This window comes from Mirounga angustirostris, unplaced genomic scaffold (genome assembly GCF_029215605.1).
Source record: "Mirounga angustirostris isolate CCGP_5_RB_7025 unplaced genomic scaffold, mMirAng1.0.hap1 SCAF_1, whole genome shotgun sequence".
Classification (NCBI taxonomy): domain Eukaryota; kingdom Metazoa; phylum Chordata; class Mammalia; order Carnivora; family Phocidae; genus Mirounga; species Mirounga angustirostris.
In genome coordinates this window covers 128,215,666-128,241,992 of record NW_026991709.1, presented here as the reverse complement: position 1 = coordinate 128,241,992, position 26,327 = coordinate 128,215,666, and the positions used below count along the sequence as shown (strand labels likewise).

At 41.4% G+C, this 26,327-nt stretch overlaps 1 protein-coding gene across 4 annotated transcripts in view; it reads left to right on the top strand.

The window, feature by feature from the left end:
- NEK11 (NIMA related kinase 11) overlaps positions 1-26,327 on the top strand; it is a 240,926-nt gene that overhangs the window by 124,819 nt on the left and 89,780 nt on the right. For all 4 annotated transcript variants that reach the window (XM_064587979.1, XM_045903791.3, XM_064587970.1 and 1 more), the window contains exon 13: positions 22,959-23,119. In XM_064587979.1, the coding sequence (XP_064444049.1) occupies positions 22,959-23,119 (161 nt within the window). The remainder of the gene's footprint in view (positions 1-22,958; positions 23,120-26,327) is intronic.

Genomic DNA, 26,327 nt, shown 5'->3' with positions numbered 1-26,327 from the left:
CAGGGAGCCTGATGGGGGACTCAATCCCGGGACTCCAGGATCATGACCTGAGCCGAAGGCAGTTGCTTAACCAACTGAGCCACCCAGGCGCCCCCCTATCGAACTTTTTTACCATAGCTTCTTCATTCCTGAATTCCTAAATTTATTTGTTTGCTTATTAGTGTTTTTACTGTTTTGTTTTAATTTTTTCACTGTAGTCTCTTATAATCCTTGTATTTCTGTGACATAGGTTGTTACTTCTTCTTTTCTGATTTTATTTATTTGAGTTCTTTTTTTTTTCTTGATGAGTCTGGCTTAGGATTTATCAATTTTGTTTATCTTTTCAAAGAAGCAGCTTCGTGGTTTCATTGATTTTTTTCTATTGCATTTTTTTAGTCTCCGTGTCTTTTATTTCTGCTCTGATCTTTATTATTTCCTTCTACTCACCTTGGGTTTTGTTTGTTCTTTTTTTTTTTTTTTTTTTTTTTGCCTGTCTCTTTAGGTGTAAGGTTAGATTGCTTATTTGGGCTTTTTCTTGTTTTCGAGGTGGGCCTGTGTCGCTATATATTTCCCTCTTAGAACTGCTTTTGCTGTGTCCCAAAGATTTTGGACCATGTATTTTTATTTTCATTTGCTTCCATATATTTTTTTATTTCTTTGTTGACTCATTGGTTGTTTATCATCTTGTTTAGCCTCCACGTGCTTGTGTGTGTTGCAGTTTTTTTTTTTCTTATGACTGATTTCTAGTTTCATACCCTTGTGGTCAGAAAAGATGCATGGTATGATTTTGGTTTTTTTTTAATTTATTGAGACTTGTTTTGTGGCCTAACATGTGATCTACTCTGGATAATGTTCTATTTGCACTTGAAAAGAATATGCAGTCATTTTTGAATGGAATGTCATATATATATGTATATATATATATATATGTTGTTTTTGAGTGGAATGTCAAATTATGGAATTATGGAATGTCAAATGTCAAATGACTAATGAGTCATTCGAAGACACTTATTTGATTTTCTGCCTAGATGTGGGGTGTTAGAGCCCCCTACTATTATTGTGTTACCATCAATCTCTCTCTTTATGCCCATTAATATTTGCTTTATGTATTTAGGTGCTCCAGTGTTGGGTGCATACATATTTACAATTGTTACATCCTCTTGTTGGATTGATCCTTTATCATTATGTAATGCCCTTTTTGTCCCTTGTTACAGTCTTTGTTTTTTTTTTTTATTTTGTCGGATATAAGTATTGCTACCCTGGCTTTTTAGTTTGTTTCCATTTGCGTGGTAAATGTTTTCCCGTCCCTTCACTTTCAGTCTGTATGTGTCTTTAGGTTTGAGGTGCATCTCTTGTAGGCAGCACATAGATGATTCTTGATTTTTTATCCATTCCACCACCCTGTGTTTCTGATTGGAGCATTTAGTCCATTTACATTTAAAGTAATTATTGATAGGTATGTACTTACTGCCATTTTGTTACTTGTTTTCTGGTTGTTTTTGTGATTCTTCTCTGTTCCTTTCTTCTTCTCTTGCTCTCTTTCTTTGTGATTGATGAGTTTCTGTAGTGTAATGTTTGGCTTTCTTTCTCTTTATTTTTGTGTATCTATTATAAGTTTCGGGTTTGTAATTACCATGAGGTTCATGTGTAACATCCTAAGTATATAGCAGTCTATATTAAGTTGATGGTTATTTAAGTTTAAACACATTCTAAAAAAAAAAACCTTTTTTTTACTCCCTCCTCCACATTTTATGTGTATGCTGTCATATTTTACATTTTTTATTTATAATTTTGTTATGTCTAATTATGGCCATTTCTTTTCCACTTAAAGAAGTTCCTGGGGCACCTGGGTGGCTCAGTCATTAAGCGTCTGCCTTCAGCTCAGGTCATGATCCTAGGGTCCTGGGATCGAGCCCCACATCGGGCTCCCAGCTCGGCAGGAAGCCTGCTTCTCCCTCTCCCACTCCCCCTGCTTGTGTTTCCTCTCTCGCTGTGTCTCTCTCTGTCAAATAAACAAAATCTTGAAAAAAAAAAAAGGAAGTTCCTTTAACAGTTCTTATAAGGCTGGTTTAGTGGTGATAAACTTCTTAACCTTTTTTTTTTTGTCTGGGGAACTCTTTATTTTTCCTTCAAATCTGAATGATAGTCTAGCCAGGTAGAGTATTCTTGGTCATGGGTGTTTGCCTTTCAGCACTTTGAATATATCATGCTACTTTCTGCTGGCCTGCAAAGTTTCTGCTGAAAAATCAGCTGATAGCCTAATGGGGTTTTCTTTGATGAAACTTTTGTTTCTTTCTGCTTTTAAAATCTATCTTTAATCTTTGACATTTCAATTATTATGTGTCGTGGTGTGGACTTCCTTGGGTTCATCTTATTTGGAACTTTCTGTGTTTCTTGAGCCTGGATGTCTATTTCCTTTCCTAAGTTAGGGAAGTTTTCAGCTCTTGTTTCTTCAAGTAAGTTTTCTGTTCCTTTCACTCTGTCTTCTTCTGGGACACCTATAATAGAATGTTTGTTTGCTTGATATTGTCCAAGAGATCCCTTAACCTATCCTCATTTTTAAATTCTTTTCTCTTTTTGCTTTCAGCTTGGGTGCTTTCCATCACCCTGTTTTCCAGATCGCTGATATGTTCTTCTGCATTTGCTAATCTGCTGGTTGATTCCCTCTAGTGTGTTTTTTATTTCAGTTATTGTATTTTTCAGCTCTGATTGGTTCTTTTTTATATTTTCTCTCTCCTTATTGAAGGTCTCACTGAGTTCTTCCATTCTTTTCTCCAGCCTGGTATCTTTATGATTATTACTTTAAATTTTTTATCAGGCATATTGCTTATCTCTGTTTCATTTAGTTCTTTTTCTGAGGTTTTGTCTTGGCCTTTGTTTTGGAGCATATTCCTTTGTCTCCCATTTTGCTTGACTTTCTATTTGTTTCTCTGGATTAGGTGGAACAACTACTCCTCAACTTGAAGAAATGGTCTTGTATATGGTTGTCCCCTATGTGTATTTGGTGACTTTCACTGGTTGGCTAGAACTGGCTGGTGTGGGCTGGGGGGGTCTCGGGATTCTCCATGCAGTGGGTGCCCTGGAGGGATAGCTAAAGTTGAAGTGGGTGTAGGTTGGGGGGGTCCCAGGGTTCTATGCACAGAGGGTACACTGGCAGGATAGCTAAAGCTGAAGTAGGTGCAGGTCAGGGGGACCCAGGGTTCTAAGTACTGAAGGCACCCTGGCATGACAGGTAAAGCTGAGGTGGGTGCAGGGGGTCCCGGGGCTCTATGCATAGAGGGCACCTTGGCAGAATAGCTAAAGCTGAAGTAGATGTAAACCAGCGGGTCATGGGGCACTCCTCTTAGGGGGCACCCTGACAGGACAGCTAGTCTTTAATTTTAATTTTTTTAAATTTTACTTCATTGTTGTAAGAACAATTAACATGAAATCTGCCCTTTTAGATGTTTCAGTGTACTATAGTATTGTTGATTGTAGGTGCACTGTTATGCAGCAGATGTCTAGAACTTATCTTGCTTAGCTAAATCTTTATGCTCATTGATTAATAACTCCCTATTTCTCCCTTCCTCCAGCCCTTGGCAACCATCATTCTACTCTTTGATTCTATGAATTTGAGTGTTTTAGACACCTTATATGAGTGAAATCATGCAGTGTTTGTCTTCCTGTGACTGGTTTATTTCACTTGCAAAGTGTCCTCGAGGTTCATCCATATTGTTGCATATTATGAAAATTGGTTATGTTTTCCAAAATTAAAAAAAATTATTGAGAAGAGTGGCATTGTTTTACATTTCTACAGTTTTTAAAAAGTAACTGGCTTAATAGAAGGCAGCTGGATTCTCATATCTGCTTTGCATTTAGATTTATCGTGACATTACATGTCATATAGTGTCTGGAAAACTCCACCATGCACTCATGAGAGGATGAAAGTGAAAAAGGCAGATAAGATCTTGGTACTGTTATGAAGGTAATTTAGATTTTGGATTCCCCTGAAAAGGTCTTGGGGACTCCTGGCCCCTGAACCACTCTTTGAGAACTGTTCTTCTAGGCATGAAGTGAGACACTGGAAGCCAGCATTAAGTATTCCTGGATATCATGAATAACTTCTCCATTTGTACTGCCCTGTTAAACAATTTTTAATAAACTGGCATAAAGGATAATGAAGCAGCAGGATCTCCTTTCATGAATATGGTGCTCTAAGGTAGAAAACCTACTCTATTTGGATTTCATGGGTGTGAAATCATTAATAAGCAGAAATGATGTTGTCAGTGTTATTTAACAGCCATAAAAGCCACAGTCGCGCTGAGATGATACACTTTTATGCTTTAATGGACATCATTTTATGTGCTAAGTAGGTGGATGCAAGATCTTGAAATTGTTTGAGGGGCCTCCTGTGGGGATAATTGTGTGGTGAAGTGTATTCATTTACTTATGGATTTACCCCCAAAGAGCTTGGGCATTTCTGAATCAATCACCCAAACGTTTGGCTCCAGCATTTGCTAGGCGTAGCAGTTTTCACCACTGAGGACTCCCAAATAAGATGCAAATTGTCTGATAAATTATTTGGTATTACTCTTTCACTTTTCAGAAAAATAGTCCTTGGAGAGCTGTAGCCTCAGCAAATGCAATCAATGCTTTAGAGCAGGTTGATTTTCAGTTGTTATTGTCACAGAAATAAAACCTCCAGACGCTGGGAGGTATGGTAACGGTAAAATGTGCGCTTTCCCTGCAGGCATGGGATTTCAGAGCGTACCTTCACGTAGATTGTTCTAGGTCAACCCTGATAAATTACACATACAGCTATCTCTATTTTTGTCTCTCTAGTTACAGTCTTACATTAACATATTCCTATTTTGTTTAATTTTCTCTTGGGAAGATATGAAATTATTTTTAGTAGAATGGCCTATGAAAAATTAGGTGCATTTGACAAAGGCGTGTAATGTACTAATGGAATAAACACAATTCTACTTTTCTAATTTTGAGTAGAATACACAGCAAAAGCACAGATGGGCCCAAATTTATCTATCTTTACATATACCTCTCCCATTGTCAAGATTTATTAGATCCTATTAAGTTTTCTGGGGACTTTTCAATAAAATCCTATTAATTCAGATCCTAAAGTTAGAAATGTGTAACATTTTCTCACTTTAACATTAATAATATTCTTCCTTCCTGTTGTTTAAAATAATCATTTTCATTTGATTGAGGGAAGCAACACAATCCTTATGCTCTTTGCTTTGTTGCATTTTTATAAATTTGTCCTTTTTTGTTAAATATTTTAATAATTATCACACCATCTTGTTAAATATTTTGTTAATAATTATCACACCATTTTAACTATGAATTTTGCCTGTGTTTTATTTTATTTTATTATTTTTAAAGATTTTATTTATTTGAGAGAGAACGAGAGACAGAGAGCATAAGAGGGAGGAGGTCCAGAGGGAGAAGCAGACTCCCCGCCGAGTAGGGAGCCTGATGCGGGACTCGAGCCTGGGACTCCAGGATCATGACCTGAGCCGAAGGCAGTTGCCCAACCAACTGAGCCACCCAGGCGCCCTTGCCTGTGTTTTAAATTGAGTTTTACAATTGATTAAATAGGAGAAACCACAACCATTTATAAAATACAAAATCTATTTTCCCTTTTTATTTCTCTTAGAAATTTTCATCATGCAATTCGATGTATCTTCTTAACTTTGTTTTTTACATGATGAATACAAAGCAAGAAACCTGCATAGTATAGTGAGAAATCAAGAGATGCAGAATAAGATTAGAGACTGAGTCCAGACTTCCCACACTGGCTGTATGACATTAGGCAAGTCCTCCAACTTTTGCAAGTCCCAAATTGTCATCTATAAAGTGGGTTCTGAGAATCCATTCCCAGGCCACTCATGGAACATCCTAGCTGCCCAAGGCTAAGCAACCGTCCATCACCTCACCTGAAGTGTTACACCTGCCTCTGGCTAGTGTCTGGCCTCCAACAAGTTCATTCTCTATATGGCTGCCAAAATGGTCTTTTAAGAATGTAAATCAGAATTTGTCATTGCTTGCTTAAAGTCCTCCAGTGGCTTTCTATTGTGTTTTGCATACAAAATAGAAAACCTTTCACATGGCCCCACATGGCCCCTGCTACCCGCTCCGCTCTTCACCAACCTCACCCAGTGTTATGCTCCGTCTCACTCCTGTTAGGGTGACCGGCCATCCTAGGTTGCCTGGGACGTCTTCAGTTTTAGCACTGAAAACTGGAATGGTTGGCCACTCTACTCCTGATGGTCCAGCTACACTGGCTTCCCTTCATTTCCTTGTGTGCCCACATTTTGCCCACCTCAGATGCTTTGCAAATGCTGTTTCTTCTGGAGGCCGACATCATTTTATCTCACTGTGTACCTGGCCTATGCCTATTCATTCTTCAGGCCTCGATAAATGTCCTGTTCTCAGAAAGTCCTTCCCTCAGCCACAGATGTAAATTAGATCCTGTGAAATTAACAGAAAAAAATATCTATTGTTCTCTGCCTCCAGTTTGTGGCACAGAGCTCCTAAAATCCTTATAGTTTCCTAACTGATAAGAGTACTACGAGCATCTTTTGTTCTACTCTTTGGGGTTTTTGACCCTGATGGATGAGGCAGAGTTCCTAAATCCTTTGGAATTTCCAGAGAGATAAGGAGTGTCTTTAGTTCTAGTGAGATGACTCTTGGTGGGCTCCTGGATTTGAAGGAGAGGCTCCTCCTAGCTCCAGTTTGTGAGTGATATTTATCTGGAGTGACCAGTAACTGCTTATCGTCTATAGCAGAGGTGGATAAACTTTCTTAAACGTTCGATAGTAAACATTTTAGGCTTTGCAGACCATACCAGCTCTGTCACAGCTACTCAAACTTGCCATTACAGAAAACAAACAGCCATAGATGGTATGGGCTATGACTGTGTTCCAAAAGCTTTGTTGGCAAAAGCAGGCAGCCCAGACTTGGCCCCACAGGCCCTAGTTTGCAGACCCTTGGTCTAAGTCATTTTCTGCCTATTGTCCTTGGGTTCTGAGAACATTGGTAGATACACTAATGGCACTGGGAAATGTAAATTTGAAATAAAATTTGCTTGCTGGATGTTCTCCTTTCCTTTATTGAAACTTGGCTTTGGCTTCACTGAAACAAACACTTTTAATACTGTTACCATGCAAATATACAGCACATCCATTTCTTCTTAGTTATTAAATAGGGCAAAATTAATTTTCTAGTGGGATGACTTAGCATTATTGCTGTTTGTGAAAAGAATTTGATGCAAATCAGTAGGCATGCCTTGGGCTTTTTCATTGTGTGTTGGATGAGGACAATCACAGAGCATAAAAACATTCATGCTCTGAGGGGAGGAGCTGGATATTAACAGGGAGAGGGTACTCACACTTGTGATTTCAAGATTTTTTCTTCTCCTTTGTGGGTGCTGATTTCTTGGGAATGTTATCAGCTTTATAGGAGTTAGAATTGGTAACTAAGAAGTGAAAGTGTTGGATCCAAAATGTTGAGAGCCACGAAGTGTTTGGAGATGTAGGTCAGGTTAAGTATTTCAGGCACTTTCAGATAGAGAGAACGGGTAAGCACCTGGGATTCCATTACCTGTTTTTAGAGGAGGGGTCTGATTGGAGGAACCACAGTAAGTAGAACTACAGAACTCTGAATAGGAAGCAAGTGTCAGAGAAAAGTTTCCCCCATATAGCAGCTGCTATCAGTGTTCTGTCTATACCCCCTTCCATCCCTTTACCATTTTCTTGTGTTCACCTCCCACCTGTGTCTCTTTTGGTGGGGGGCTGTGGGAGGCTGCTCTTAGGCTCCCAGAGGCTGCTTTTCCAGTACTCAAAGAGAGCCAGAAGTGCCTGGGAATTTACCCCTCACCTCTGCGCCCCACCCCCAAAGTTCACCAAGGCAGCCTTTTAAAAGTGACTCATGTGTGCAGGCATATAAGTGTTCCAGGGCCTCCACCAACTGGCCCTAGAGCTCTGTGGGATTGAGCCAAGGTTACTCCTTGTGGGACTCTGCTTGATACTGGCCCCTTGCATGGCCTCCTGCCCCATCTGTCCCACTTCCTCACCCTCTACCAGTGTTTCTCGGGAACCCTTCCTAACAAATAATTTTGATGAAAGTCCTCATCTCAGAATCTACTTTTGGGGAATCCAACCTAAGACACCTAGTTTTTTAAAAAGTTAGAAGTAGTTCAGAGCTATTATAAGAGATCCAGTGGGGGGCACTTGGGTGGCTCAGTTGATTTACAATCCAATTCTTGATCTGGCTCAGATCTCAATCTCACGGTTGTGAGTTCAAGCCCCATGTTGGAGCCTACTTAAAAATAAATAAATAAAAAATAAATAAAAAGAAATCTAGTGGAGTTTTTTTTCATCAGTTTTTCCTGAATTAAGCTTTTTTAAAAATTCATTTTGATGGTTTTATTGGTCTGCTGTCTCTGTCACAGGACCCCCATTTGAATCACTACATCATTAATTGATAAGGAAAATGATTTTAATAAGCCCCTGAGACTTTTGTGCAGATACTTACTCTATGATCATGGTACAACACTGGGTACCCATACCTTCCAGAAGGTAGTCTTACACAGATCCCACTCCACAGGGTGGACTGTTTCCCTGGTGTCATTCATGGTGGGCCTCAGTGTTTTGACCCAAATAGCCAGTCAGGCTCACCAGAGAGGTTTGAAAACTCCAAACAAAATGAAGATGAAAGGATTTTCTGAAAATGACTAAAGAGAACTCTACCAGAGATCTGTAACAGTTTACCATGAATACTTAGAGACCAAGAGCTTTTCTAGGAAGACAATAGATTCTGACAGTAGATTCTGGTTTCTATTTGTTAAGTAACTGGTCCCCAAGTCAACATTTAAATATTGAGATGGTGCTCAGTTCTGGAAATGTCCTGGATTCTCCTGTTTGGGACTTTTGCAAACTGAGTGGGAGATCTGAGTTCTCTTTGCCAGTTTCATTCATCTTCTCCGTCAGAATCCAAGTTGGGAAGAAATACTCCTGTTAGATCTTATGATGCTTAATATCATATCTATTAACTTGGCTAGGCTGTGGTACACAGATGTTTGCTCCAACATCAGTCTGGATGTTGTGTGAAGGTATTTTTTTAGATGTGATTAACATTTAAATCAGTAGGCTTTGAGTAAAACAGACTACTCATCATAATCTGGGTGGGCCTCCTCCAATCAATTGAAGATCTTAGGAGAGAAAACTGAGGCTCCCCCTGAAGAAGAAGGAATTCTGCCTCCAGATTGCCTTTGGACTCAAGATTGCAACATTAACTCTTGCCTAGGCCTCCAGCCTGCTCTCCTGATCTACAGATTTTAGACTTGCTAGCTTCCCACTGTAACTGTGAGAGCCAATTACTTAGAATAATTTGTCTTTGTCTGTCTCTTTCTCTCTCATATCCTATTGGTTCTGTTTCTTCAGAGAACTCTAGCATTGATCCCATTAAATGCCCCCGATCAGAGTCCCACATTCTGGACATTTCTCTGTTTAATCAGTTCATGCTCACCTTAATGTAGGTTATGGTGCATCTTAGTTTTGTGGTATTTTTTTCCCCATGAGTTTTGTGAACACTTAGAATACTAGCAATATGATGTGATGCTAAAAGTAATTACATACTTACATCCCCTAAATATGATTTGACCACTTGGGGAATAATGAAATTTCATTAGGATCTGACTGTTCAAATCCATATGTATCCTAATTATGAACTAAATCTTGTTACATGTTTGTTTTTCTCTTTACAGTCCTTTAAATGTTGAAGTATCACCAACTTGGATATTGAGAGAGAGTTCTAGTGTAAAGTCTGTCATGATTCATTATGTAACCTCAATATAACAACCCAACTATTTATACATGATGATAAAATAAATATTTTCCTCAAAAAAATGAAATAAAAGTTAAACTTCTAGGTCATTTTTTTGTGGCCATCCTCCGATATGCCACACAATGATTCTTGCCTCCTGGTATTTATGCCCCTGCATGGTCCTCTCTCCCACACTGAATAGGACTGATCTGGGTCACCAGTTGGATAGTGTGGAAATTGAAAATTGTGTCTTCCAAGGCTAGGTAACAAAAGATATAGTGGCTTCTGCCTTGCTCTTTTGGATCATTCCCTCTGAGGGAAACCAGCTACCTGTTGTGAGGACATTCAAGCTCCCCTATGTTCAAGGCTATGTCAAAGGAACTGAGGTTTCCTGCCAAGAGCCACATGAGTGAGCTTAGAATTGGATCTTCCAGTCCCCTATCAAGCTTTCAGATGACTATAGTCCCAGATGACTTCTTGGCCAAAACCTCATGATGGGCCCTGAACCAGAGAGCTGCTCCTGGATTCCTGACTCACAGAAAATGTGTGAGATAGTAAATGTTTATTATTGTTTTAAGCCATAGTCTAGGGGTACTTTATTATGCAGCAATAGATAACTAGTGCGGTAATTTTTGTCGAACGCCTCTTCCTAATGAATTCCCATGAAAAAAATGACATTTTAACCTCTGCTCAGGGTTCTAGACATTATTTGAAAGTGCTCTGTGGTATTTAGTGGTATGCATGTGGTAGAGAGAGTGGTTGAAAAGGGGAAGAGAAAGAACTGGCATATGGAGAAGACGTAGAGGCTGCCATGAATTTAAAAAGTCACCTTTTTCAAATATTGTTGCCTTTGTGAGTATGTGACCAAATTGAGTGCCTACCTTTAAAAGAAGAGCCAAACAGAATTATGTAGTCAGCATGATTTAATACAAATGAGCCCCAGATTTAGAATCAGAAGACATGGTTTGAGGTCTGCCACTTTCAAATTAACTTAAAAATGTAAAGTAGCTCCAAATTTTGTGTTCCTTGTCTGCAACATGGGGGGCTGACACCATCCACTCACCTCGTACCGTTCTGTGAGCGAAGCTTAAGTGAGAAAAATATTTGAAAGCACTTTAATTGTGAAGGGTCATACAAAGGTAAATAATCATTATTACTTACTATTTTGAGGATATATAAATGGAAGCTTGTCTAGACTTTATAGACCATGAAACATTTCCTTTTTTTTTTTTTTTTTTAAGATTTTATTTACTTGCTTGACAGAGAGAGAGAGAGCACAAGCAGGGAGAGTGGCAGGCAGAGGGAGAAGCAGGTTCCCCACTGAGCAAGGAGCCCAATGTGGGGCTCCATCCCAGGACCCTGGGATCATGACCTGAGCCAAAGGCTTAACTGAGTGAGCCACCCAGGGCTCCAAAACAGTTCCTTTTAAAAGTGGGCTTACTTTGCTCTCTAAGACTATATTTCATTCCACAGGAAGTAGCCAGGTCAAGGAAGGGCAGGTCACCCAGGAAATGCAACATTGCAAAATAGAAACTTTTCCTGAGTTGGACCACAAAAATGGGCTTAAGATGCATATAAGGTTCACTTCCTTTAATTAAAACATTTAAATGAATGCCATGCCCACAGTAGCAGGCAGGAGAGTTCCCTCGTGTTTTTGTGATCATCAACCCATCTTGCCATATTCAGTTTGCCTGTTCACACTGGTGAGCTAAGCACGTCAGCACCAGCAAGCATCTTCTGGCAGTTTCCTGGCTGCCTCCAGCGGGCCACTTAACTGTGGGGTGCTGCCAATGAGAAGCAAACATTTTCCAGGAGAATAGAGGTGGAGAAGAGAAAATATAACTTCAGGATTTCATCAGAGAGGAAATCCTATTTGGCTCACAAGGTGTTGTTTCTGCCAACAAACAAATTGCTAAATGCATTCCATGCAACTGAGCCTCTGTTAATGAGGAAATACAGCTGAACAAAAATAAGAAGAAGGCAGAGGCTTCCTTTTGATAGCACTTCAAATTCTTCAGCTTCCTGAAAATCTTCATTGTGATCCCACTTCTTGACAAATACTTGGTGGCCAGGAGTAGAAAGCAGTGGTCGAATATCTTGCTCCTCAGAGTGTGGTTCTGGACCAGCAGCATCTCCATCAACCCAAGCATGTCAGAAATGCAGACTCTCAGGCCTCACTTCAGACCTACTAGTCAGAGTTCATATTTCATCAGGTTCTCCAGATGATTCATATGCACACTGATCTAGTCCATTATTCCATGTTGTACATTTGCAAGCCTTAGAGCAGGAAAATGACCTGAAACCACCTAGCTCAGGCTCCAGCTTTTAGGGTGCTGAGTTATTATTGTCCCCTGTTTATAGATGAGACACTTAAGGCCCAGGGAGCTCAAGCCTATTGCCTAAAGTCACAGCCCTCGATGTCTCCTGGCACCAAACACTGCATCCAGCCATATAGCCTCTCTGTTCCGTCTCCCTGTATTTCCCTGTGAGAAAGTGGATTCCCCAGCCCATATTCATTTCTCTGAATCTGGTGGAGAAAAGACAAACTTTACCTACTTATTTTGACTTTTGCTCTCCAAACTAGAAAAACAAGTTCAGAAAAATGTTAGAAGTTCTGCCTAAGGGAGAATCACCTTGACATGTAGATAAAAGACTTCAGAGCTTGAGGGAGACCTATTTCCAAATGGATCATGGAGCTTATTTCTGTCGTGTGTGTGTGTGTGTGTGTGTGTGTGTGTGTGTAGGGGGGAGCCTTTGGTGTGCTTGATCAAATAGATGTCACTCGAAGAAAAACTTACAGCAGAACCTGCTGTCCTATATATAAAAAAAGGCACTGTACTGTACTTAATTTAGCCTCCTTACAGAAAGGGTCATGAATATGCATTTTGGCTAAGAAAATTTTTTGAGAGCCTCATGTGTGATGCTGCAGGCTAAGCTAATCAAACGTGGCTAATTTTAGCTTAGTTTTGAGGCTTTATTTTAGAATAGGTCACAGTGCTAGTACTAACCTATAGCTTACTGCGTGAGAGAAGAAAGCATCAAAAGGGTAGAAAACCAAGCAACTGCCACCCCCCCCCCAGACTATAAATGTATTGTTTGTAATTGAGATTTAGTTCTGCTTACAGTTAGTGATATGATTAATAAAGTGGACTTGATCTCTGCTCTGCAATGAAAGACGTTGTCTACTATGGGGATTTAGGAGGTCTATGAGCTGCCTTTCTCTGGGATGAAGGGTGGGAGATGAATATCAAAGTTCTACTTGTCCTCACTGGGTGACGTATGGAAGTGTTGAATCACTATGTCCTACACCTGAAACTAATACTACACTGTTATGTTAACTAACTAATTTAAATAAAAACTTAAAAAAGAAAAAAAAACAGCTTTACTTGTAGGCACTGTGTAAAAGAAGGTGGAAAAGGTATCTTATAGATGAGAAGGTTTGATTTGATAGGTCCTTCAAAGTGGCTCTGGGGACATGCAGAGTAGGCCTAGGACTAGGGTGAGATCAAGTCACTGCCTCCCTCTGCTAAGTCCAGGGCTATGCGTATTGGAAAACCTTCTGGCCTGCTGTTCTGCCTTCTTTGCAGGGATGGGGACTGGTGGTGCACTAGCCAGGGGAGGAGCAGAGGGTCAGAGCAGGGAAATGACTCACATCCCAGGGCTTCGAAGAAATCTAGCCAAATCTGCACGGGAGAGTGCAGTCCAGCAGAGCTAGACATAGAAAGGAGGACACTCTAGAAAGCACACTGTCTGGTAGAACTTTCAGCGATGATGGAAATGTTCTGTAATCTTGTCACAGATGGCTTTCAAGTGCTTGAGATGTGGCCAGCGTGACTGAGGAACTGAATTTGTCATTTCATGTCACTGTAATTAATTTTGATTTAAATAACCACATGTGCCTGATGGCTACCATATTGGACAAGGCAATTCTAGAAGGAGAGCTCTTTCAAAGAATGAAGTCAGAAAATAAGAGTGAGCTTAGGGGAAAATGTAGAGTCCAGCTTACAAAAGCCAAGGCCCTGATCTAAAGGTACATATGAGAACCATCTGGAAAGCATCAGAAAAATAAAACTGCCTGGATCCAGCCCCAGGCCACCCAGTCAGAATCCCTTTAGGTGCATACCTTTAACTGAGCTACCAGATTCATTGATAAGAGGAGGCAGGTCTGGGAAAGAGTTGCAACCAGGTGGCAGAAGGCCTTGGCTGCCAAGCTGAAGATTTCATATTCCATTTCATTGGCAGTGGGGGAGACACTGCTGGGGGAAGAGTGACATGGTAATAAGTGCTTTAGGCAAGATTTGTGGCAGCCTCTGTAAGATTGGAGGAGATTGCAAGAGCTGAGATATCTGGAGTGTTCATTTCTGCCTTGGAGTATTAGTGTGTTCATTTCACTGAGGGCTGTCCATATTCTTTCCTGGACTGAGCATTGGTTCAAAATGTTCTCTAGCAAATATGCAGCTCTAAGCCTCCAGCCCCGCTAAATGTTATGGTGATTGAAAATTACACTTGCTCCCCACAGGCCCAGAAGCGGGCTCTTTGTAATGAAATAGAGATGCAGCGGCATTTGGAATGTCGAGTAACAGCCTCTCTAGAACCTCCAACAGAGGCCCACGGTAACCATAAAAGGGGATGATTCACCATGGAAAATAATGATCACTGCCCTCCGAGTGGACCCTTCCCCCTCCATGACTTCTGAGCTCCCATGAGCAATCTTAATAGCTGCTGATGGGAACTAGGACACCCTGAGAAAGAGGCCCAGCTGATGACTCACTGCATAACCATGAAAAACCCTTTCATGGTTCACAGTAGGGGGGAGAGATACCTTTTAAAAATTGAAAAGGAAAAATAAAACCCAATGTATGTTGAAGCTTAGAAATTGACACAATGTCTTTTCCAAAACAGCAAAATTTCTGAGTCAGTCCTTTTCTTCTAACAAGGTGTGACAGACTGAGTACCCTTCCCTAACAAGGGTGACAGACTGAGTACCTTTATTAGCTTCTGGGAGAATGGAAGCCTGGGGTCTCCACAATGATAGTTATCTACTTGGCGGAATCCAGCTGTCTCCCTGAAAGACAGGTTGCCTCTGCCTGAGGAGTTTGCTCTAGCTCTGCTGTTGGCCCTTTATGTATAAATGCTTCTTTTACACACCAATAATGATGCAACCCAGACATCGGTTTGGACATTCTGTCCCAAGATGCAGGAAGCTTGGCTCAACCGAAGCTTGTCCCGAGCTCCCTTCATGATTGCTGTGCAGGCTCCCTCAGCCTCTGTCTCTCGGCTCTGACCCCTCCCACTCCCCTGCCCTACCTCTTTTCTGGAGTAAAGCCGAAGCCCTCCTTTTGTCTCTGGCAGAAAGGATCATATTTTCTTCTCCTGCACTCTCGTCAGGCATTTTTCTAAATACTTAAAATTGGGTGCTTGCTGCAGGAGCATGGTGCTAAAATTGGAATGAATGGTACTTACATGTGGTATGAGAGCTATGAAGAAAACTAACATTTTCTACCTGCTAAGGGAATACTAATGGTCATTTACTAAGCACTTACTATGTTCTGGACACTATGCTAGATAGAGCATTTTAAGAAAACTCAGAGCAGGGTGAGTAGATTAGAGACCTCAGGAGATAAAAAATTGAGCTGTCTGAGATATAATTGATATCTGACAAATGACTCACTTGAGCAGTGTCCATAGGTGTGGGCTCTATTGTTTTCTAGAAAGTCTTGAGGATTAAATATATAATATAAAAAAATATGACCTTGCTGGCATCTGTTTTCCTTTAAGAGGTGTTTACATAATTGCATAGCATCACTTATCTTTTGTAAAATTGTATGTTTAGCCATGAGTTAACGTATTATTATTATAATATCCCCAAGTCTTCGGTTGGGCTCCTTAGATGCAGAGCCTGAGACGGTTATTCTGGTGCACGTGTTTTATTGAGAGAGAGCTCTTGGGTTGGGGGTGGTGGGTATGTCTAGACAGGGCAGCAGCAGAAGGAGCCTGATCCCACTTTGGAGCAGGAGTGATACCAGGGAGCTGGCTCCACCTTCAGTCATTCAGTCATTGGCCAGGACTGCACTCCACCATGGAGGGAACACATAACCTCTTTGATAAGGAAATTCTTTGATCTGAGAGCGATTGTCTGGAGAAGGGGACATTTGTGCCCTGTTAGCCATTGTGTTCCCCTAAAATTCGTATATTGAACCCTAACCCCCAGTACCTCATGATGTGACTATATTTGGAGATAGGACCTTTAAGGAGGTGACTAATGTAAAATGAGGCTGTTAGGATGGGCCCCAATCCTATCTCACTGGTACCTCTGCAAGAAGAGGAGATTACGATACTGACAAACACCAGGAACACCAGTGGGGAAACCAGACCTGCTGACACCTTGATCACGGACTTCTAGCTTCCAGAACTATGAGAAAATGCGTATTTGTTGTTTAAGCCTCCCAGTCTGTGGCATTTTGTTGTGGTGGCCTGAGCAGCCAACACTCACGGCAGCTGGAGCATGAGTGTGCCCAAATGTGTCTGGTAAGGAGCCTTGGGTGGCACATCCGTAGTATTCACTCCACCCACTTACAAATTAGAAAACAGACCAGAGAAGTGACGGAGGCTGCCCAGGGTCACACAGCCCATATACAAGAGAGGCCAGATTTGAACCTCAGTCTGACCCTACAGCTTATCTCCTTAATCTCTACTCCTTATCCCCACTCCTGGTGGGAGGCAGCCTTCCTCAGAAGCAGCAGACATCACCAGTTAACTTGGGCTTCAGTTTCTTGGGATAACCAAGTTGTCCCCACCTTACACAAGACAGCACTCCCTGGGGAAACTGAGGCAGCTCAGCATTGACAGTGTCTGTATCTGAGGGCCTTCTCCAGACATTCTCTCACCCAGTAGTTTGGGGAGTGGTGTAGCATATTAATCATAGGTTTCTTCTACATATGAGATGATGTCTTTATTTAAAATGTTTTCATTAAAAATGGATTAAGGCAATCTTTTTCGCACCCACAAGTGCCATTTTTAGGAAAATAAGAAATTCTGAGAACTGCCTTGTCAGTGTAATAATAACTATTGTCATTCTGAGCACCACTGCTCTCAATTTATAATGGGAGAACATGGTCTTTAGAGGCCACATCAAGATCTAACAATAGATCAGTTTGTTCTTACTATAGCTTTTGTTCAATATTTTCTGGCTCATAATAAAGCCATTGCCCACTTCAGAAAACTAGAAAAGAAAGGAAAAATAAAGAAGGGCATCTCTGGGCAGTTGCCTGCCACGAGATCCCCTACTCAGCCCCAGCCGGCCCCGCCACAGCTGAAATAGAGAGCATCCTCTCTTTATGAGGAGACGCTTTCCCCCAGATGGTGGGCACAGTGAGAACCATTTTAAAAAGTGTCCTGTGGATATTGCTAACTTCATGGGAGAAGGGGCAGAAAAGTGTGAGTGCATCTGTTGGATTTCCTAAATCACAAGTCACTTGGTCACCAATCAGTTCTGACACTGTTATTAGATGTGCAAAGAGAGGCTTGCAGCTGGAGCAGAGTCTGGGCACCTGGAGAAAACCACAGTCTACCAGTGCATGCCATCACACGCTGCGGACTCTGGACTCAGAGACAGCTGGAGATGTTAGTATGAAGAAGACATTTTTTACTGTTCCAAGTTATGATTCCACCCGAGATATAAGTTCAAAGTCTGTGAGAGAGGAGAGAAAGAGGGGTCTTAGGGAAAAAAAATCTTTATATTCCCTCCCCCCTTCGCCTGGCCCTCCCCAAAATAAAGGTTAGGAAATTCTTTACATGAAATACTATGTGGTAGTTTGAAAGTCTTATCTTTTAGACACGTAAGCATTCATTTATTCGACAAGAAGTTTGGCGTGTCTGCTTTGAGCCATGGGTTAGAGAAACCACAGGAACAGGATAAGCTTTGAGCAGAGAGTAAGGGCCAGGCATTGTGCTAAATCTGTGGTTCTTAAACTTAGGCATGCATCAGGATCCCCCTGGAGGGCTTGCTAAAATGCAGATTGCTGGACCCTCACCTCAGTTTCTGATTCAGTAAGTCTGAGAGGCCTGAGAATTTGCTTTTCTGTAAGATCCCAGGTGATGTTCTTACGGTTCTTCTGGGACCACCCTTTGAAAACCACTGTGCTAAGCTCACGGCAGGCATCTGTTCAAGGCATACGGAATGGTTAGAATCATTCAGAATGGTGGCAGGTGCACAGGCTGAGGTATTCCTGCTACATAACTAAGCTCCTTTAAAGGAAACTTGGTTCTGACTTTAGGCAAAAATCTGGTTTTATTGCCTCTTTTTAAAAAATTCTTCAGTGCATTTTTCTGATCATTTTAGAAGTTTGAAGAGCTGATACAATAATAGGCGAAGTATGGGGGAGTGGCTCATTAAACAGTTGTGCTTGTAGGTCACTTTCTCCTTGAAGGTCCTAGGTCGAGCGCTAGTTCTCCAAGTGTGTTGCCAGACTGGCAGCAGCATCATATAGACTCTCGTCCCCCCCCGCCCCCCCCGACCACTCATCTGAACCCCTGGGCATGGGGCCAGGAATCTGTTTGAACAGGCCTCCAGGGGGATCCCGATGTACACTGTAGTTGGAGCACATCTGAGGTCGAGGGGAGTGACAGTGGGCTAAGCCTAAGGGAGGGCCCCTGGCATTCACTATCCCCAGCTCCTTTCAGACAGTTCACCAGGATGACTAAGCTTTAGTTTTCCCATCTCAGAAGTCAAAAGTCTATCCCTTGCTGTCCAACATCTTTCAGAGTGGTGGGGGAAGACAATCCTGACTTTTATCCATGACCTGGTTTTACTAGCAAACATGAAAATCCCTAGCTAACCACGAAATAGTGCCATTCAATGGGAAAAAGATAGGATTCAGGTTATTTGTGTTCTAATCTAGTGTCCACCCTGCATACAGCTATGTGACTTTCGGTTGATTTTTAGGCTGTCTGAATTTCATTTTCATGATCTGAAAAAGGAGATAAAATCATTGTCCTGGTCTAACTTGAATAACTGTTGCAATGATTAAATGGAATAATGGATATGAATGTGCTTTTGCAAACTATGAAGTGTTGTAACTTTGGGCTGCTCATCATAGCTTTCTTCTTCCCCGTCAGTAAAACGGGAATAGTGCCCTAAAACTTCACAGAAATTGTGAGTAGTTGAGAAAGTAATGGCACAACAGTTTACACTCTTCTTTTTTTTTTTTTTAAAGATTTTATTTATTTATTTGACAGAGAGAGAGAGAGAGAGAGACAGCAAGAGAGGGAACACAAGCAGGGGGGAGTGGGAGGGGGAGAAGCAGGCTTCCCGCGGAGCAGGAGCCTGATGCGGGTCTCGATCCCAGGACCCTGGGATCATGACCTGAGCCGAAGGCAGATGCTTAACGACTGAGCCACCCAGGCACCCCCAGTTTGCACTCTTCTAAAGTAAAGTTTATTTCTTCATTTTTGGGGTCTATAATATATAAGGTTGGAAAATGTAGAGATATTATAGTCTTATGTATTTTATTATAGTACATCTATGTAATAATATATGATAGTACTTTTATTTGAACTGGTGACATCCTAGAACAGTGGTTTGGATGTTGTGGCCCCAGACCAGCAGCACCAGCATCCCCTGGCAACCTGTTTGAAATGCACATTTTCAGGCCTCAATCCAGACTTACTGAATCAGCAACTGGGTGGGGCCTAGTGATGTGTGTTATAACAATCCATGCAAGTGGTCCTGATGCTCACTGAAGTCTTAGAGGAAGGGGTTTATTAGGGTCTTTTTTATTTTTAATGATTTTATTTATTTATTTATTTGAGTGGGGGAGAGCACTAGCAGGGGGAAGGGCAGAGGAGAGGGAGAGAATCTCAAGCAGACTCCATGCTGAGCTCAGAGCCCAACTCAGGGCTCGATCTCACAACCCTGAGATCATGACCTGAGCCGAAACCAAGAGTCGCTGGCTCAACTGACTGAGCCACCCAGGTGGCTCAATTAGCTCAACTGACTGAGCCACCCAAGCGCCCCTATTAAGGTCTTAATTGAAGGGTCTGGCAAACAGCATCCTTTTCATGGAACAGGGTGATTTCTTCTCTTTTTCTCTGTCGTGGATCTGCAGCAACTGTACTCAGGCTGAGGCAGCCATAATTGGATTCCTTCATAAACACACTGTCACTGCCCACCCAGCCTAGTAGAGATCTGGAATGCCACTCCAGCGCATCTGTTATGAGGCTGACTTCAGGGTGCGAGGAAATTAAAGCTATTTATCACAGACCATTTTCCCTCAATGACAGGAGAAATGAGCCTTAGCCTAACAAGGCTTCCAATTGGGCCCACGTACAAAAAACACATAGCTTGACAAACACAGTTTGAGCAGACTTAACATTTCTTTTGACTTTTCCTTTTGAAAATGAACTCTTTTTTGAGCTGCACCAAGATAGTGGTGCTTGTTTAAGAAATACTGGAGGTGGATTCATCCCAGTCTGTTTCCTGACTGAGGCATAAGTGCCACGATGGCACTTCCCCCCCCCGCCCCGACCATTTCTTTCCTTCCTCTCCTTCGGGGGAGGGGATCCCTGGTGAGAGAGAGTCTTTCCTCTGAGACTAAGACTGTGCATAGGAGCCATGTTATGGGAAGTGGGGCTCAGTATTTATCAAGAGAATGGTTTGTCTGTATGATTTGGCCCGTTGCCTTAGTGCCCATTTGACATGGGTATGCTATGGATTTTGAGAAGTGATTCTATTTTGTGTGTGTGTATAAAATTAAACTTGGTATATATCTGTGATCGTCTAATATTTATATTTCTTCCTGATGTGCATTATGGGCAAAACATATAGAGAGTTTTGTGTTACATGTTAGTAACTGACATCTATTTGATGCCTACCATGTACACAGTGCTTTGCATCCATCATACTATTTAATGTTCACAACAATCCTAAGAGATGGTTATGATCATCTCCATTTTACAGATGAGAAAACTGAAGTGCAGGAAGTTTAAATAATGCCTGTTATAGAGCTGATATTAGAGCCTCGATTTAAATGCAGGTCTTTTGGATTCTAAAGCCAGCATTCTCAACAGGTGTTTTTCAGATTGTGTGTTGAAAAATCACTTTAGCAAGTTGCAACTAGCATTGTAAAAAAAAATTGAATAGAATGTGAAAGACCAGAATGTGTCATATTTAAGTATGGATAAATCTTGATGCATGAAACTTTCATTTCAACTATAAATATATTTATATTCATACACAAATACAAGCACATTTCTGTGTGCTGAACAACAAAATGGAAATGATATTTCTTATTGTGTCACAGTCAAATTTGAAAGCAAATATTCTGGCTAAAGGAGGAGGAGAAGAGGAATAGAGGGAAAGAAGGAGAAAATAGGGAATAAGTAAATGAATGAATAACTGTCAAAGAGACAGAGAGCCTCTGGGAAAGGAAGCGGAAATAGGAGGGAGTGGGAAGAGGGGGAGAGAATGGACAAGAAAGAGAGAGACACAGGGGGAGGGGGAGGAAGAGACGCAGGAAGTCACGTGATCCTGTCCACCATTCCATTCAGCCAGCAGATGCCCCTACTTGAGGACAACACTAGAGACTTGAATTATCTTCTCGGTAGATGTTAGTTTTCATAAACTTCTCTTGCTGTGATCCTTGAGCCATTCTGAGTGTGAGTTGAATAAAGATTTTTACAAAACGTGACCCCTATATACAAATAATCTATTTCATCTGCTGCTCAACTGAAAACCACTGATCTGAAGGGAAAAACAGGCTGTGCTGGAGTTACCGAAATGCCCAATATGCTCCTTCCTAAGGAACTGGTAAAGGCAGTTTTGAGTATATGTTATTTTTGTCTTTTGAGCTAATTTTGATGCCATGACACTGCCTCTTGTGTTTTATGGGAAACCATAGGGAGCAAAGATTTTAAAGTAGCCCACTAAGTATCTTACTTCTGGAGGATTCTGGATTCAGCTAACGAAAAGTCCATTTTTACAGATGTGGAAATTGAACATTTTATAAAGTTTGCCTATAGGCAAAGCTTTCATAAGAATCCTATTACAGAATCTTCATAGCTACCTACCCTGCTAGGTTACCCTTATGCCCATGGTTTTAATGTGGAGGGGTGTCACTCTGTAATTCACTCCTCTCCCCAGTGGTATTTCCCTGTTTCTAGGCCTTCATTAGTAAATTGGGGTTGATATCACTGTGCTTTTTTGTGATCCATTCTTGGCCTTTCTTGGCTGAAAACTATTATAAGCACCAATTACATTTTTAGTTAGTAATAACATTGCATCAAATGACTTAGATAGCCACTTCTTGGCATCAACTTAAATGGGTGGTCTTTCCTTTTAAAAAAAAATAGGGACACCTGGGTGGCTCAGTTGGTTAAGAGTCTGCCTTCAGCTCAGGTCATGATCTCAGGGTCCTGGGATCGAGCCCATATCAGGCTCCTTGCTCAGTGGGGAGCCTGCTTCTCCCTCTGTCTGCAGCTCCCCCTGCTTGTGCATGCTCTCTCTCTTTCTCACAAATAAATAAATAAAATCTTAAAAATATGTAAACGCCACGTATAGAGGTGAGTAAGCAGGGTCCCAGAGTGAACTCCATCTCAAAAGCCTTCATAGTCTGTTGGGAAAGAACCATAATGTTTTCCTCAGCTTGCCCAAATGCCATTGCTATATATCCTATCCATCTTGCCTGTCTCACCACTCATATTTTCTTTAAAAAAGAAACAACCAGGAAGAGTGCTGACAGAGTTCCATTCCAACTGCCTCTGCAAAAGTTTAATGTGGGTGTGTAATAGGGTCCCACAGCCAAGGCATCTCATCTGGCATTTGCTCCTAAATCCCGTCATTTGTAATAAGGATTCATGCCTCTGAATGTAAAGACTTTAAAGGAGATCATTTCTTCTTGTTTCATGGTTTTATCCTTCCACCTTCAAAATATGGTTGCAAATAGAGTCATCCCTCCTTTCCTCTACTGGTTTAATTTTTCTGAGTATTTATTAAAGTCAACCAGATACTTTCAGGAAGCTGAGATTCAGCTCTACACTCCATGAAAGCTTTGTCAGTGCAAACATAATATACATCTCTGGGAAAATATGGGGGGGGGGTCCTAGACTTATTATAATTTAATGACTGGTAGGACCCGATTGTTGTTTATTCTTTATTTCAGAGATCCCAGAAGACCCGCTTATGGCTGAAGAGTATTATACTGATGCCTTTGATTCCTGTTCTGAAGACAGTGAGGAGGAGGAAGAAGAAATAGTGTTCTCAGCCCCGGGGGAAGAGGTCAAGGATGAGGGATCCCGGCCTGCTTACAGAACATTCCAACAGGTATATGCTGCTCCCCAGCAGATGTAGTGGAACTGTGTGAGGTCCTGATCAGGCTGTGACTTCCCAAAGAGAGAGTCAAGGAAGTCTTAGAACTCGAAGTGGGCTGGGGGACAAGGGTTTGTTATAAAGGCCCCATGTGATGGGTCTTTATTTCCAAGGTGCCAGGGGCAGGCAGGGCCCCATGGAGTTCTGAGATTCTGGTGTGGACTGTGTTGATGAGGGAAGGGCTGGAGTGCCCAGTACTTATTCAAGTGGGAAGATGATACATGCTACACTGAGGAGCACCCTAGATTCAGCTGTTAAATAAAGAATGCAAGTGTCTCTTTAGCAGAGAGAAGGAGATTTTTAAAAATATACTTTTCTGCCCAGTAATCAGATTTTTTGAGCCATGTCCTAGTGCACAAATTAGTTCTGGGAATGGGGCCCAGAGATTCTGGACTTAGGGCATGATCTTTCTGGCCACACCCAGCCTTTGCGGGCCCATCCTTACATACAGTGCTGGAGTCTCTGAATGTATGTCCTTGTCATAGACCTCTTTTACAATAGCAAGATTAATCCCTAACTGGGTCACAGGCTAAGAAACAGTCCTGGCATATGATTTCTCTGCTGGGTGTCTATAGGAGAGAAAAAAAAAAAAAAAAGAAAAAAAACAAGAAGTATATAAGGAGTAAGATTACTTTGGGCTACTTATGCCCATAAACTTCATTTTCCTCTTAGGCCATAACATGGTAATCTTTCCAGTCCTAAAATTTCTTAAGGTACAAAGTTTTGTATTAACCATTAAGCTAGGAAAATAGAAGTCAATCAAGGGGTACCCGTGTCAATGAAAACTTAATTCAGGAGGATTAATTGAAGTTTGTCTACCATCTAGTCAACAATTTTTAATGAAGACTAAGCAACACATCATAATATCAATAAATAAAACCAATAAGAAATGTTCTCAAGTTCTATATAATAAAAGGGGAAAGAGACAAGGAGAAGGGAACTAGAAGGATATGGATATGAGGCTAAGAAGAGAAAAGGATGAGAGAAAGAGGAGAAAGAGAAATTAGGAGACAAATATGTGAAGAGAGAAGTAAATGAATGTTGAGAAAAATATTGAGTGTTGAGTCAAGGCATAGAGTGATTCAGCATGCCAAAATAAAAATGCTTCCCTTATACCATTTCCCCATTTCCCAATGGACTCTCTTGAACAACAGCACCTCCTACCACACATTAAAAATACAATTTCCATTTCCTTCTGTGCCAGGGTCCTAAACATCTGAGGCAAATTTTTTTTTTAAAGATTTTATTTATTTATTTGACAGAGAGAGACAGCGAGAGAGGGAACACAAGCAGGGGGAGTGGGAGAGGGAGAAGCAGGCTTCCCGGCGAGCAGGGAGCCCGACGCGGGGCTCGATCCCAGGACCCTGGGATCATGACCTGAGCCGAAGGCAGACGCTCAACGACTGAGCCACCCAGGCGCCCGACAAATTTTTTTTTAAGTTTTATTTCTTTAAGTAGTTTCTACACCCAACATGGGGCTCGAACTAATGATCCCAAGATCAAAAGTCACACCACGCTCTTCCAACTGAGCCAGCCAGGCACCCCATGAGACAAATACTACAATATTGCAGAACCATCATTTTGTGCCTATGATTGCAAAACACATCCATTTTTGCCCAAAGCATCAAGTGACAAAATTTTAGCTACTAGTATTATTACTTTTTATTTTTAATAGATTAAAACTGATTCAGAAAACCACATGAATAAAATATACAGCAAAGACCACTCAGGTCAGGAAATAGAACTTTGCTAGCCACTCCGGAAGTCCCGTCTTTGGCATACTTGTAGGAACACAGGGTTGGAAATCAAAATGCCTGTATACAAGACTAGCCTTCGTTACTTGCAGGTTGTGTGACCTTGTACAAGTTACTAAATTTCACTGTGCCTCAGTTTTCTAATCTGTAAAATGGGAGAATAATGGTTCCCACCTCATAGAGTAGTCTGGGGATTAAATGAAGTAATCAATGTAAGGTACTTAAAATAGTGTCTAGAATTTAATAAAGTAATTAATTAATGAGATGTTAATTATGATGATGATGATGATGAGGTTACCCAGCCATCTTGTGGGTTTTTTTTTAAAGATTTATTTATTTATTTTAGAGAGAGCACATGCATAAGCTGGGGGAGGAGCAGAGGGAGAGAGAGACTCTCAAGCAGACTCCCTGCTGAGTGCAGAGCCCAATGCAGGGCTTGATCTCATGACCTGAGCCAAAACCGAGTCGGACGCCCCCACCGACCAAACCACCCAGGCACCCCATCTTCTGGATTTTTTATGATACTTCCCAAACTCTTTAATGTTAATGTGAGATTTCACAATTGTAGTATTAAAAAAAAATCCCTCATCTTTATTTCTTAGGGCCAATGATAAATATAGGACAGCAGTTTTGCTCTCTGGGCCGTGCATCTGTCACATGTGATATGATAGCTGAAATTTTCTCTGCACAGCGAAGCGTGAGGAAAAGCAGAGTGATCTTTTCGGAATGGTGCCACGGGGACAGAGAAATGGATACAGGCTAAGCTTTATGAGTTGATTTTAAATCTGTTGGGATTTTAAATCTGCTGAGGCTTCTCACACCCATGTGGGTATTTTGTCTCACAAAACCCTGTCGGGTAGTTATTCTTATTTCTGTTTTCCAGATGAGGAAACCGAGTCTCTGAGAGAAGTAGGTTGCCTATGGCCACACAGTTAGGGAAGGCTCAGAACCATGCTCAGGCCTGGGTCTATCATGCTCACCAGCCAGTGTTCTTTCTGGTACAAAAGATGTATCAAGCGAGAGTGGACTTGGTATAATAGAAACAGGACTGGAAACCTCAACTGAGTAATCTGTAGAGAGATAGGTAACTACAATCCCATTTGTTTTTCCTAATACTTCGATATCATTTTCCCCTCCTCAAAGGCAGGGAGTGTGCAGTTGTGATGGGTGTCTGCTCTTCCCTTTCTAGGTTATTACTGGGATTTCCTCTTACCTCTCCCCAGTCTTGCCCTTGACCCAAGTGTGTCCAGGGTCTACTTCGGTGATCATTGTACCTGTGGCTTTTCTGTGAGTAATCAGATCAAAGTAGATTCCCCTTCCTTCAGATGGAGCAAAAGTCACATAGTCTGTATTTGATGGAGGAAGTGCTTTCAAAAAGAAACAGCCATGGGCTTCATTGGGATTGATTG